Source organism: Triticum dicoccoides, chromosome 2B (genome assembly GCF_002162155.2).
Source record: "Triticum dicoccoides isolate Atlit2015 ecotype Zavitan chromosome 2B, WEW_v2.0, whole genome shotgun sequence".
NCBI lineage: Eukaryota > Viridiplantae > Streptophyta > Magnoliopsida > Poales > Poaceae > Triticum > Triticum dicoccoides.
The window spans coordinates 382,133,506-382,149,168 of record NC_041383.1 but is presented as its reverse complement, the minus strand read 5'-3'; the positions used below and the strand labels follow the sequence as shown (position 1 = coordinate 382,149,168).

General features: G+C 41.4%; 1 protein-coding gene and 1 long non-coding RNA gene across 2 annotated transcripts in view; both read left to right on the top strand.

Annotated features, from left to right (window-relative positions):
• The window catches only part of LOC119360882 (protein YABBY 1-like), a 24,763-nt gene extending 9,706 nt beyond the window's left edge, over positions 1-15,057 (top strand). The window contains exons 2-6 of the mRNA XM_037626346.1: positions 2,781-2,900; positions 3,670-3,787; positions 5,253-5,301; positions 13,728-13,803; positions 15,019-15,057. Coding sequence (XP_037482243.1) covers positions 2,781-2,900; positions 3,670-3,787; positions 5,253-5,301; positions 13,728-13,803; positions 15,019-15,057 — 402 coding nt within the window. The remainder of the gene's footprint in view (positions 1-2,780; positions 2,901-3,669; positions 3,788-5,252; positions 5,302-13,727; positions 13,804-15,018) is intronic.
• Positions 7-1,587, top strand: LOC119363767. The gene is made up of 5 exons (XR_005174384.1): positions 7-270; positions 544-635; positions 857-974; positions 1,061-1,103; positions 1,209-1,587. It is a non-coding gene; the product is annotated as an uncharacterized LOC119363767 (long non-coding RNA).
• Positions 15,058-15,663: the final 606 nt, after the last annotated feature.

Genomic DNA, 15,663 nt, shown 5'->3' with positions numbered 1-15,663 from the left:
GGCCAGAGAATACAGGTCAATTATTCTTCACTAATTCATTTCCTTGTAGTACAGTTGTGTTAGTTATTTGCTTGCAAGATAGCATCTTCCTGAATGATTTCTTTATATTTTTCAGATAAGGAGAACTTTAACCTTGCGCCCACCTATGGCAATATTGCCCTCTTTATATTCTCCCTCGCTCATCAGCAGCAGCGATGGTGGCGTCATTGTCGGCCTTGCAGCATGTGGCATAATCATGTCCATTGCCTACTCTGGGGCAGATCTTTGAAAGTAAGGGATTTCATGCTTACGTGCAAAATGTTTTCTATAATTTTGTGACGTGTAGCCTTTTACTGTTGGAAGGAGGATACTACATGTGGTTCTTTGCCCCCACCTGCGTTTTTTTATCTATATACATTGGGTAAATGTTCTTTTTTTTATTGATGGTTGATTGATACTTAGCTGTTTGTCAGTTTATAAATCATCATAAAAGGAGAAGAATCAACTTTGGCACAGTGGATATATGTTGTTTGCAGAAATTTAATGTCCTCTTCTTCTTTGTAGGTTCCAAGTTGGTTAATGTTGATTTTTGCTCATGCACAACCCATCATAGGAATTAGTAGGATCCTCTTCGATGGATGTAAGGACTGCAACAGGTAAATGTCTTCTGTTTTCACATTTGAAATTTATAGCTTGAACCCTTCATTGAGAAAGCATGCCCTAGGTGTGGCCATGAGTAAGAATAAATGAGGGTCAACAATTGTAGAGCATGGATACAGACATGACTAAGACTTACTGTTTGTTGTGATGCTCCTGCTTTGTCTCTTTGATATATAGATTCCTAAAATCATCTTTGTTGGTTTGGATGATTTTGCAGGTTTCTTTCAGCAGCCTGGGGTTGTTAAGAAGAGGGTCGGGATTGCTCTGGGCAGATGCTTAAATTCCTGGATGTAAACGCACACTTGTCTCCTACACAGGCCAAAATACTATTGGAGGTGTGTGTGTAGTTCTAATTTACTAACATTCTTCTTTCTTTTACCACTGACTGCATCTGACAAATGAACTGTGTGGTTGCTTTCAGATAAGGATACCCGCGCTGCTGCTGTTGCGTTTGGTTAGGGAGGGTGAGCTTCTTCTTTTATTCAGTTTAATCAATGTTCGATCCCCGCTGCTGCTGTTGTCTGCTGATTTGTTCTTGTTTGTTTCTTCTTCTTTGTTGTTGTTTGTAGGGCTTCTTCGTCTGCTTTGCCGTGCGGTGGCTGTGCGGCTGCTTGTTCCTTCTTGTCCGGTGTACATGAGAAGCTCCAATTTTGTCGGCAATAGCCACTGGAGAAAGTAGTGATTGGGTTTATATGGGATAGTTATGTATGTCCATTGTGTGATGGGAAATACAATGCAGTGGTTAATTGTCACATGGCTTCTCAATAGTGGCTTCTCAGTAAAAAAAAAGTTATATGATGTATGATAGCCATGAGTATGATGATTTTTCGGATGGGCGGTAAGCTTCCCATGTTTGATGTTTTTTTTTTACTTTTTAAAATTGAACGATGCTGGTGAGAATAGTACTGTGGTGTACACTTCTATTTGGTCATATATTTTGTCCTTTTTTGGTTCTCAGTGTGGATATATGGTCCCTATTTTTTTATTTTGTTCTATTTAATTTGGTTCTATAAGATTAAGATCCATACTTATCTTTAATCTGATGTTGTTCATGTATATGATGTCCTTCGATTTTAGGAATAGTATCTTATGTTGAATGTATTCTTCCTTTGTCAAATTTTTGTGGTATCTACCTCAGGACTTGCCTTTAAAATAGGTAAAATTGGTATCATTGCTGAAACCTTTTTTTTACTTGGTGAAATCCTAATTTTAGCAACACTTATGGTTTCACATGATCTTTACTCTTGCTCAAACATAAAGTTATCAAATAATGTAAAAAAAAATTCAACACGAACATGGTTTTCAAACGGGTCTTTGCGCCATTTGGCGCAACGGGTCATCTAGTGTGCTGAAAGAGAGGCTGGATCGAGAGAGGGTGGCATGAACTTTCACCTGTATAAAGTTTCCGCTACTTTTTTGCGTTTTCATCATGCATGCCCTTACTAAGAGAGAGAGAGAGAGAGAGAGAGAGAGAGGATGTTGTCGTTTTCGACCAGAGATGTCATGTCTGCCTGTCACCTGGAGGAGATGCCATTTGGTTTCTCATCATACATCAGGGTACGATATGGATATGAGACATGGTGCAACTTTACCATGCATTCCTAGCTACTAGTATAACTCTCTACCTAATGGGCACCACACATTGACCGTTTGCATTGACCCCATATAGCTCTTACAACTCTACTTTTTAGAGCGCGCATGATTTTGTACCTATCTCTCTCTCCCTCTCTCCGCGCGCATGCCTGTGTGTATCTATGAAGTCTAAATAAGCACTGTTGCACATAGCTAGCAGGTTTTGTTGACTCTACTTGAACCATTTGCAAGCTAGCGCTGGTGCAAGATAGCAAGCATTTAATCTTGCCTGTGACTTGTTTCTGTTCATTCGGATCTAACATACATGATTTATGAATGACTACCATATACAGATAACTATTCAAGATACTCCATTAAGCTACTATACTTACAATAATAGTTCAACAGTGCCACGTTTATCCTGTACATTATTTATTGCAAAACAAATACACGTGATATAATTCATACTCCAAAATACTACAGTTCTATGCATCAGTACCTTTAATAATAAAACACATGTATACACAGGTTTAATTATTAGCAGTTAACGTATACAAACATATTTTCAGGTCAACGTGCCAAACAATTGTTCCTACAACATTGTGACTGTTAGATGTGGGCATTGCACGATGGTTCTCTCCATGGATCTTGGACCTTTCCACCAAGCACGCACCGCTCAAGAACACCAGGTCTAGAATGCAAACGGTTCTAATAAATTGTGGATCCACAAATACAGCAGGAGTTATTGTGGCACTATGTATATACTCTCTCCGTCCCACAATGTAAGACGTTTTTTATACTACACTAGAGTCAAAAAACGTCTTACATTACGAGACGGAGGGAGTATGTGTTTACTAGGTTATATAAATATCTAATAGGACACTTAATTGTTTCTTTTGCCCTAGAGGACTACTTCACCCGGGTTTATAAGGCCTAGTATGTATTTCGAGATTTACTATAGCCATCAATTAGACCAACAATATATAAGATGTGTGCCACAAAAAGTATAGCGATGAGTTTATATTTGAAAGAAGATTCTAACTGTATGATTTCATGGCATATAACTCATGTATTACCGCTCCATATGATTTTTTTTTGAAAAGGAGGCTTGCCCCCGGCCTCTGCATCTGAGCAATGCATGCAACCATATTATTAAAAGTCTCAAAGAAAAACAAAGTATTCAAAATACATATTACGCCTTATGAACGTGGACTGACGATGTACAATTTCTTTTTCTCCGGACATCTATCTTTTTTTGGATGGCCTGCTGATGATTACATTTTAGCTTCGTACATAATCTGTGATGACTAAACAGGTTGACAACAACATTGTCGACTGTTTTAATCTCATATATATTGTGGTATAGTGTTTTTTGAGAAAATAAATAAGGGTACATCTCATAAATATAGTTTGACCAATATTTACAACTAATGGTTACATGCATATTTGTTTATTTAGGTGCAGAACAGAGTTATATTGAATAATTCTGGGAGTTACGACTCTGCTGCAAGGAATCAGCGGGCAATGCCCATGTATCCGATGGTGAACAATCAGCAGCAAGTGTCACCGATACGCCGTATGTTGTTTATTTTCATGTTTACTAATTTGCTGCATTTCTTGAATTGTCGTTATTGACGAACTGCATATCATTTTACTATTTTTGTTTCATATAACCACACACTTTACCTACTAAGAGCATCTACGACCGGAACCCCTACTTTTCCCTAAACATCCACGCAGATAGCCCGAACATTTTCAGATCAAAAAACATAACCCAACCGGAGCCCCAAAACCCAACACATACGTTCAGGCTGTCTGACACCCCTCATATTCAGTCCATATGTGGGACGGATATGGGGACGCACGGACACGTCCACCACGTGGGATTGACAGGCAAGACCCACACGAGAACCGTTGACGAGGTCATTGGTTTGTTGAGGACACATTCATGGCGCCGCTCTGGTGCACCGTCCGAGGGGCCAAATCCGGCTATTTAAGCCGGATGGTGAGGGTAAAACCTAGCGGCCCCCATTCCGTCCTTTCCATCCCATCCACTTCGACCTTGTCGTCTACCATGGTCGGGTAGAACATCACACATTACACAATTCTCACACTCGAGTGCTGGTGGAGGTCATGTCGGAGATGTGCGCCGCCGAGATATGTGGTGTCCCTCACCTTGCGGGGGAGGAGAATGTGCCAGGACTGGGCATGGAGGTTCCATAGGAGGAGGTGATAGAGGAGGAGCCACGGGGCCTAGAGGTTGAGCATGGCGGATTGTGCCGGAAGCAAGCGAAGGGTGAATTCCACCTCGCCCAAGCCGCAGAGGCAGAGGTGGTGCACCTCTTGACGGAGGCACAGTTGATGGCGGAGCAAGCAGGCGCGGCCGCCTTCACGGTGCTCGTCGCCAACCCCCGTCTCATGGACAAAAACCAGGCCATCTTGGAGTCGCTCCAGTCCGAGCGGGAGGTGGAGGTGAACCGCTGGCATATCCACCTCGCCGACGTGAGTCATGAGAGGCTACTTGCGGACATGGAGGAGGCATCGGAGTTTCGCACCAGCGCCAATGACCATGAGGCAGGTGGCTCTGGAAAGGGGCTCATCGATCTACATCTCCGATGACAATGAGTAGATTTGGGTACTTTGCTTTTTCGAATGTAGCTTGTTTCTTTCATGTGATTAGTACGTGGTGAAATGAATGTTTCATGGAGTAGTATATGGAAATGAGAGTTTGCAAATGAGGGGTGTGGTTGCAATGATAGACAAATGAGGGGTGACCGGTTCCTTCCAGCGGACATATTGAGGGTCAAATATGCACATTTTGGTTGAAGATGCTCTAGCTACTTTGCAAATATACCATGACTGCACATGCTCAAAATAGTCGAACTTAACCTTGATTCCAACATATTTTCACATTACCTTTTCCCTCTCGCTGATCTGTGTGTATTGCATATAGAAGTATGACCAGTTTAATTACATTACTAATTAAATTATCTTTTTTTATTTTACAAGTACCACACGTAATCTTTTCTTTTTGTCGCCAGCACCGGAGAAGAGACAACGTGTTCCATCTGGGTACAACAGATTCATCAAGTGAGATTTCAGGCCATATATATGTTGATCACTTACATAATATTGTTGCTACAAACCAAGTTTGGTATAAACCTGTGCAAACCAATCTAGATTGAACAGATCGATCGCTCCATTAGCTAATTAGCTAGCAACAATAATGATGGACAGTTCAAACACGATAAAATGATTACGGAACTCACTATTATGTGGTCTTGTTAATGAGTTTTGCAAGAAAGTTTGAACACCAGATTTTTGGGTTACAACAAGCTAGGATTAGGCTTATGTTGCATTGTAACCATAAAAAGTATTCTAAGATTGTTTTTGCATCACTAGGTATATTCTTAATGACATGTGTTTCTGTTAGGTTTGTTTGGAAGACAGATTTTGTAAGCACGTATTACAGAAATTATTGCAGAGATATGTTTTTGTTTGTTTTGTTTGGTTATTAGGATTTATTAGTCACTGCTCCCTCCATCCATGTTTACAAGGCCTATTGATCTTATCTTAATTTATTGTTTAAGTTTGACTAATTTTATAGGAAAAATATCAGTATATTTTTCTGAAAATGGAGGCATACCCCGGCCTCTGCATCATGAGGATGCATGCAGCCATCTTATTAAAAATCTACAAAGTATCGTCATAAAAGTCTTACAGCTCGCAAACGGAGCAGAGGAAAGTAAAAAAGGAAAATTACATGCTGACAAAGGCAACCGATACGGTAATAAGAAGGATAAGCTCCCTAGACTCCTATCGTGTTATGCGAGCGCCATCCGAATCGGTTGAAGATAACCCGAGCTACCATCTCCCATTGGTTGCACCCAGTAACCAAAGGCTCCCTGGAGTTCATAGGAGTGAGTAAGGACCACGTACGGATCCAAGCTGTAGCTCTGAAGATGACCTGCAAGAAAGTTAAAGTATGTTGCCCGTTAAAAATCATATCATTCCTGCAGTTCCATATAGCCGATAATAGCGCACATATTCCAATCCGGATACGAGCCGCAGTAATCTGTTCAACCCCATCTAACCACGTCCCAAACAATGACGCAATATCGAATGAAGGATTAATGTTGAAAGCCATATGAATCGTTCTCCAAAGTAGCTTGGCAAGTGGACATTCAAGAAATAAGTATTGTATTGTTTCATCATGATCACAAAAATAGCACCGCGAACTTCCTACCCATCGCCTTTTAATTAAGTTGTCCTTTGTGAGTATCACTTGCTTGTGGACAAACCACATAAAGATTTTAATACGCAAAGGAACCTTAACCTTCCAGATGTGTAACGACCTTGAGAGGGGGCCAGAATTAATCAAATTCATATAGAATGATTTCACCGTAAAAATCTCATTCTTAGTTAACTTCCATTGTGTTGAATCCGGCTGGTCGAAGAGTTGAACTTCTATCAGTCTCCGAACCAAATGCATCCAGGCAGTCCATCTATCACCAACTAACACACGTCTGAACTGAATGTCCAGGGGAATAGTTTGAAGGACCGTGCCTATGTAATCCTCCTTACATTGCACAATATTATGAAGAGTAGGATATTGGACGGCCAGGGGCATCTCTCCCAACCACGTATCCTCGCAAAATCTTGTTGACATCCCATTGCCAACCAAGAATTTGACCCTACGAAGGAACAAGTCCTTCGTTCTCATAAGTCCCTTCCAGAACAGCGAGTCAGTCAGTCTCATGGTAACCTGGGCTAGTGTTTTCGAGCGTAAATAGTTATTACGCAGGATTTGTGACCACATACCCCCTGGCTCTGTCTCTAGCATGTATAACCATTTGCTCATAAGACATTTATTCTTAATTTCTAAGTTCTCAATACCAAGACCCCCTTGGTCTTTAGGTCGGCAAAGGATATCCCATCGTGCGAGACGATATTTCCTCTTGGCCTCATCAGACTGCCAGAAGAAACGAGATCTAAAGAAATCAAGTCTCTTCCGAGCCCCTTTCGGAATTTCGAAGAGCGAAAGTAGAAACATCGGCATACTAGTCAGCACTGAGTTAATCAGGACTAGACCTTCCAGCAGCTAAGGTCTTTTTCAATTCGTTCTTCAATACACTCCCATTCTTTATTGGATAGCTTATGATGATGGATCGGTATAACCAAGTAACTGAATGGTAAAGCACCTAATTCACATCCGAACAATTGTCTATAAGTGTGTTCCTCGTCTTTGGCTTTCCCAAAGCAGATCAACTCGCTTTTATAAAAATTAATTTTTAAGCTAGACAAATGTTCAAAGAGACATAAGATAAGTTTCATATTACGTGCCTTAGCCATGTCATGTTCCATCAATATGATAGTGTCATCAGCATACTGTAGAATGGATACCCCTCCATCAACTAGATGAGGAACTAACCCCTCTACATGGCCATGCTACTTGGCCCTGCCAATAATGACGACCAACATATCTACCATAATAGTGACCGATATCATTGTTCACCTTGATTCCGACACTACCCTTCTGGACTTGGGTATCCACTTGGTTCCTCCAGGCTTCACTAAAACCTTTCATGCGCATTGCCTGCTGAAGAAAAGGCCACTTTACTTTATCATACGCCTTCTCAAAATCCACTTTGAAGATAACCCCATCCAGTTTCTTCGAGTGGATCTCATGAAGCATTTCATGCAGAACGACCACCCCTTCTAGTATGTGTCGCCCCGGCATGAACACTGTTTGGCTTGGTTGGATCACTGAATGAGCAATTTGTGTCTATCGGTTCCAACCTTTGTGAAAATTTTGAAACACACATTCAGCAGACATATGGGCCGGAATTGTTCGATCCGAACTGCCTCATCTTTCTTAGGTAGCAGCGTTATCGTAGCGAAGTTAATATGAAACAACTCTAAATGACCGTTGAAAAAATCATGAAACATAGGCATAAGATCATTTTTAATAATATGCCAACATTTCTTATAGAATTGAGGTGGAAACCCATCTGGTCCCGATGCTTTATTCTGCTTCATTTGTGATATTGCCCGAAGAACCTCTTTTTCAGTAAACGGTGCAAAGAGAATATCATTCTCCGCTGCCTGTAATTGAGGAATATCATCAATCACAGATTCATCGAGTGTCGCCGTACTTGTATTCGGGGGTCCAAAAATTTCTTATAATAATTAGAGATATACGCTTTCAGATTTTCATGTCCTACTATTGTCCCCTCGTCCTGTTCAAGCTGTATGATTTTCTTCTTCCTATGTTTACCATTTGCAACCACATGGAAGAATTGTGTATTGTCATCCCCTTGGACAATCTTAAGCGTTTTAGCACGCAATGCCCAAGAGAGCTCGTAGACTCCTTGCTCAGCCTTGGAATAATAGAAAGAAGAGTGTCTTCAGCCTTTAAGTCTAGTGCCTCAATTAATTGAGTAAGACACTCTTTTTCTTATTTGTAAATCTCACTCTCATTTCTAGCCCAACCTCTCAAAAACTGTCGGAGATGTCTAATTTTATTTTGCCATCTCTCAACATGTGTCCTTCCACTAACCGGCTTAGCCCATTCGCGCGCAATGATCTCCAAAAATCCTTCTCTCTCGAACCAGCTTTGTTCGAAGGAGAAGGTATTTTTATTTGCCACATGGGTAGCCTCACCCAAGTCTAATAGAAGTGGTGTATGATTCGAGATCGCTCTCTGCATCGCATGGACCGACACCAACGGATACTTTTGTTCCCACTCCACACTAGCAAGTACCCTATCCAACTTTTCATAAGTCGGAATGGGTAACGAGTTGACCCATGTAAATTGCCTACCGGTGAGTTCTATTTCTCTCAAATTAAGACTCTCGATAATCATGTTAAACATCATAGACCAACGTCCATCAAAATTGTCATTGTTCTTTTCATCTCTCCTCCTGATTATATTAAAATCCCCCCGACTAGTATTGGCAGATTCTCATCTCCACAAATCCGCACCAAATCGGCCAAAAAGTCTGGTTTAAATTCAGGTTGTGCTGCCCCATATACAGCTACAAGAGACCACCGGAGCCCATCCAGTTTTGATCTCACCCTAAATTTAACCGAAAAGTCTCCTTGAACCACATTAAGCACCTCTAGCGTCTCACACCGCACTCCTAGTAAAATCCCGCCTGATCTTCCTCTAGGAGGTAAGATGTGCCAGTCAAAATTGATACCACTAGATAGAGTTTGAAGAAACTGTGATGTGAAATTATCTTGTCCTGTTTCCAAAAGTGCAATAAAGTCTAAGTGTTGTTCTATCGTTGTCTCCGCTAAGAACCTTCGTTTAGCCAAGTCAGCTAGACCTCTGCTATTCCAAAAGAGTCCTTTCATAAGTCATCATGATTTTTTTTCTTAAGCTTAACTCTAGCGCTTCTGCGTACTGCCGAAGTAGGATAAATTTTCCGCTTCCAGGGTCATTTGGGCTTCTCCCCAACACCCTGCGGGAAAATAGGATTGGCGACGACAAAACTGCGCCCTCCATCAGGAGAGGCTCTACAGTGTCTGTAGTCTTCGATCCCTCCTCATCCTCGGCCTCCGCACTAGGCAAAAGATTGTTACATATATTTGCGAGATCAACCATTCCTAAATTGTTCATTTCATTGTCATTCATGGGTTTGATAGATGCAAGATTACGAATAATTTCGGAAGCCCTCTCCGCTTCTAATTCCCCAAAGAAATTCCTAAGTCGTTTGCCTTATCCACTATTTCATTCTCTCTAAAGTGCAAAATTGAACAACTTTTATCAAAAGACGTGCCTGTAGTAGCCTCCACATGACGAAGCATGGCTGCCCTCTTGGCGCGCGCTAGCTGCAGGTCGTCCGCGTCAGGCTGTCCCTGGATCCGGTTGCTGACACGCCTGCCAGCCGTCACCGGATCCACGATCCCGCCGAAAGCGATAAGCTCCTCCGCCGTCCTCTCCCGGGGGGTATGCTCCCGACTCCCACGCCCTTCCCCTAGCGTCAATAAAGGAGGGTAAGGCGTAGTCGAGCGAAAATCGGCCGCAGTGGTCAAAGGGGAAGAGGACCATGGAGCCACCTGCTCACTAGTCCCGCTCCCCCCTCGCCAACATAGCAGCGCATGGCGCGGTCCTGCGGAGGGGTTAAGGCATGGGGCTCCTGCCCGCACCTCATTCCCAGCTCGCCCGGGACAACTGGGATAAAAAGAGCACCTCAGACCTCCTGTCCAGGTGCCCCTCCCAGAGAGGTCGAGTCGGACACGTGTAGGCGGGCGCTATGGGCCTCCTGCCCACGCCCCCCACTCGCGGCCAACCCGCAAGTGTCCACCTGCCCATCGGGCACTACTAGAAAAAGGCATGTTAGTGGCGCACCTATATTTACCATTAATGACACACTATAGGTGCGCCACTATTATCACGCCATTAGTAATTTTTAGTAATGGCGCACATTTGGTGCGTCATTACTATGCCTAGAGGTGCGCCATTACTATCTGACTTAGTAATGGCGCACCACATAGAAGTGCGCCATTACTAACAATTTTTTTCAACTTTTTTTTTAGAATTTTTTTTCATTTTTTTTTCAATTTTTTTTCATAATTATTTTTCATTTTTTTTCTTAATCTCGGGCCACTATGGCTTAATCTCGCATCACTATGGCTTAATCTCAAGTCAAATCACACTCCATGGTCAAACTTCCCAAAAGGTTACCCATCCTCACACTACTCCAACCCAAGCACGTTTAACTTCTCAGTTCTATCCAACCCAGCACCAGCTCACTTAACAGGCACTTGTTGATATATCTAGCATATCAATCTTATTAAACCTTGTTGATGTCTAGGACTTTGTTCATGTTCATGTTCATGAGTGTGATGAAATTTTGAAAAAATATCTCAAACTTCCGTTCATATTACGTATCATATTTTGAACAATTTTTCCAAAAAAAATTTGAAACTAATTTTTTTTCTGTTACTAGTGGCGCACCTAGCAAATGGTGCGCCACTACTAAGTTTGATTTTTTTCATTTCCCCCCCTCTAGATCTTAAAAGCCTCGTATCTTTTATTCTGTTAGGTTTTGGGGGATTCTAAAAACTTTTACAAATTCGAGTAGATGATTTTTCATATTAAAAACTTTTTAATCCGAGTTCGTATGCAAAAGTTATGCCCATTTTACAAATTCTAAAGAGATTTGGCAAATAAAGTCGAAATTCATATTTGTAAATTTTCCCAACAACTAGACCACATATCACATGAGAAACTTATTTTCTTTTATTTATTTTTTTGACATTTCCATCATTTTATTTTATTTTTTTTAAAACTGAAAAGGTGGTCCACCGGGGGGGGGGTGCATTTGAAAGTTAGTAATGGTGCACCTTCACAAAGTGCGCCATTACTATGTGTACCAATTGGTCAAACCTTGGTCAAACTTAGTAACGGCGCATTTTGTATGGGTGCGCTATTACTAAGTTTGACATAGTAATGGCGCACCTATGCAAAGTGCGTCATTACTAAGTTTGATCAAGGTTTGATCCAGTCATACACATAGTAATGACGCACTTTGTACAGGTGCGCCATTACTATGTCAACTAGTAATGGCGCACTATTCCCTGGTGCGCCACTGCTAACAATTTTTTTATTTTTTTTCAAAACTAATAATGGCGCATCACACACCAGGTGCGCCATTAGTAATATGTCAATAATTGCGTACCTCAATATTAATGTCCATATTAGCTATAGCCGTTTTTTAGTAGTGGGGCGTAGAGCCCATCCTGACTGGGCCGCTGTCAGCGTGTCGTAGTCCCTGTGGTGCCTGTTGTGGGGTATCGGAAACCTGAAGGGCCGTCATCGCCTCATAGGCCGGAACCAACACCGGTAGTAGCTCAAGTTTTGTCGGGTCGTCCACCTCGATTCTGGAGCTCCATAACCGACTAGGAGCCGACCTCGCTCCAAACGAACCAAAGCAAAGTGTGTTTGTCGGAGTTATGGACGGGGGCGCCTCTTTAGCGGAGTTATCTGCCTTATCTGGTTGCGCATTGGGCCCCTTGGCCGGCTCCCGTGGTGAGTTATCTGAGCCCTTATCCTGATCCTGGGGGCTCCGCCCCCCTCAGTTGTGTCCATATCCTGAATCTCAACCCCATCCTGCGAAATCAGAGTGTCCTCGATCTCAAACTCTAAAACGTAAGTGACTCCAGCATGTGTCCATCTAACCATATCTGATATGAACTCAACGCTCACAACACTGACCAGCAACCTCACGGCCCCAATATATAAAGTACCTAGTAAATGAATTTTAATACATATTCATGATAGATCTAGACATTTATTGTTTTTTTATAGGCTTAGTGAAATTTAGAATGGTCTGGCAAAAGGCAACATTAATAATAGGCCTCTAAACCCAGATGGAACTACGGGAGTATCTCCCTCAACAAAAACTATTGAATTCTGCTTCTTCCTGTTCATATAGACAATATAATACCTTTGCTAGTGCAATAGATTAGTTCTTCTTAATTCGTGTAAACAGGGTCAGATCAAGTACTGATTACTTCAATAAGATTTCCTGAAGGTATTGCTAGGACAAAACAATTTCAACTTTATCTTTGGAAACGCGCGACAGAAACAATCGCTTACATATTAGTGCCTTTCATTGTTATTTGGTGTGTTTAACCTGAAACATTTCGTGGATTAAACTGGACTGTGTTATGAATTCCGTAATTTAAGCAATCTTTTAGATGGTTAGACTATACATAAAGTTTTATATCTATTCACAAATGTGGTTCCTCATACAATAAAACAACATTGCTTGATAACCCTTTACGGGTATATGGGGAATATATTGCTGGCACCACTGGGATATATCACACCGAGGACTAAAGTTACTTCGTGCTTTGATATTTGCATATTTTTACCATCTTTATTGCAGCATATCCTTATTTTATGTCTTAATAAATTCAAGTTTAGAGTACTATCATGTCTAAAACATGAACAATATGGTCTATATTTGACTATTATTTTATGTTTAATTGATTTTACATCTAATTAATATGCACTCATATGGATTAGTTCAAGTTAAATACGAATTGGTTCATCACGGCTAGTACAATGTTGCATAGTGTAGACACATGAAATGTGTAACCTCAAAGCACAACTGGAAGATATATAATCCTTTTGTCCTATATTAATTGTCACTCAAACAGATGTATTTAACACTAAGAGGAGGCAATAGATGGCAGAGAGGTGTAGCCCACTGGGAGCAAAAAAACCAAATTAAAATGAAACTAGAATTTAATGAGGTAGCTTTAGTTTGCTTCACTAATCACCTAAAAAACTACGTGTATGGTGCCCTGCAAAAAGAAACTACGTGCAGCGTGAATCAGAAGTATATGTCAAGGTTGATGGGTAGTTAATTAATTTATGTTTTTAAGCTATTGCATTTTCTGATCTCAAACTTCATCGTATCGCAAGTATGATGATTGTTTAAGAAGAGGAGACATGCAGGAGTCATATTATACATATTTAAGTTCGCTTCGATTGACAGGGAAGAGATACAAAGGATAAAGTCAAGCAATCCTGAGATTAGCCACCGAGAGGCATTCAGTACTGCTGCAAAAAACGTAAGTACACTTAATTATAGTACATTTTTATTATTCATGTGCACGCGTCATCATCGGTACATTTTTTTTCCTTTCGAAAAGAGGTTTTACCCCAGTCTCTACATCAGAAAGATGCATATGACTCATATTATTAATAAGAATCCAGCAACAAAGTCTCCAAGTCTCGAAGTAAGAAATAAAATAAAACGCTCATAAGAGCCTAATCGAAAGCCACAACCGGCTGGCAAATAAAATAGGAGCACTACATGCCTATCCTATTACATGACCACCATCCAAACCGGTTGAAAATAACCCGAGTTACCATCTCCCATCGGGTAGACACAGTAGCCAAACGCCCCCTGGCCTCCGTCGAAATGAGTAGCGACCACATACGGATAATTGCTGTGGCCCTAAAGATAACCTGCAAAAAGGGAATGTTCGTTGATCTGTTAAAAACCAAATCATTTCTGCAGTTCCAGACTGCCCATAATAAGGCACAAACTCCAACACGAATGTGCCTCGCTATATCTAAGTCAACCCCATCAAGCCACGTTCCAAATAACATGTTGATGGAGGTAGGCGGAGTAATATTAAAAGCAATATGAATTGAACGCCAAAGAATCTTAGCTAGCGGACAATCTAGAAAGAGGTGTTTGATAGTTTCGTTATGGTCACAAAAACTACACCTAGCAGAACACATCCAATTGCGTTTTGTCAGATTATCCTTTGTCAAAATGACTTATTTATGCACGAACCACATAAACACTTTGATTCGCAAAGGTACCTTTACTTTCCAAACGTGCTTCGAGGAGGGAATGGCACTAGAGTTTATGACATCCAGATACATGGATTTGATGGAGAACACGCCGTCCTTAGTCAGTTTCCAATACAACCGATTTGGCCGCTGAGACAACTGGACATCCATCAACCGTCTTACAAGATGAAGCCAGGCCTCCCAACGATTGCCAACTAGCGTCCTTCGAAAACTAATATTGAGGGGAGTGGATTGTAAAACATTTGCAACGTAAGCTTCTCGACGTTGAACAACATTGTACAGAGTAGGATATTGAAGTGCAAGGGGCGTCTCCCCAAGCCACGTATTCTCCCAGAACCTCGTATTAGCTCCATTTCCGACTAAGAACCTTGCCTTGTTGAAAAAGAGTTGCTTGACTCTCATCAACCCTTTCCAAAACGGTGAGTCAGCCGGTCTCACAGTCACCTGTGCCAATGTTTTAGACTGAAGATACTTATTTCGCAAAATCTGAGCCCAAGTAGCCTCCGTCTCGGACGAAAGTTTGAATAGCCACTTGTTGAGGAGACATATGTTCTTGACATCCAGATTTTTAATGCCTAGACCCCCTTGGTCCTTCGGCCTACAGATGATGTCCGATTTTGCAAGCCTATACTTTCGTTTAAGCTCATCATTCTGCCAAAAGAATCGAGATCGATAAAAGTCTAACCTCTTCCTGACCCCCACCGGGACCTTAAAAAAGGATAGGAGAAACATAGGCATACTTGTGAGGACCGAATTAATCAGAATTAATCGCCCTCCATATGACATGACTTCCCTTTCCAATAGCTCAGTTTCTTTTCAAAACGATCCTCGATGCACTTCCACTCCTTGTTAGTCAGCTTACGATGATGAATGGGTATACCTAAGTGCGTGAATGGTAACGAACCCAATTCACATCCGAACAATTGCTTATACGCCTCCTGGTCATCATTAGCTCTTCCAAAACAGAACAATTCGCTCTTGTGGAAGTTAATTTTGAGCCCGGATAATTGTTCAAATAAGCATAACACAAACTTCATATTTCTCGCTTTCGCCAAGTTATGCTCCATAAAGATGATAGTATCATCAGCATACTGTAATATGGATAT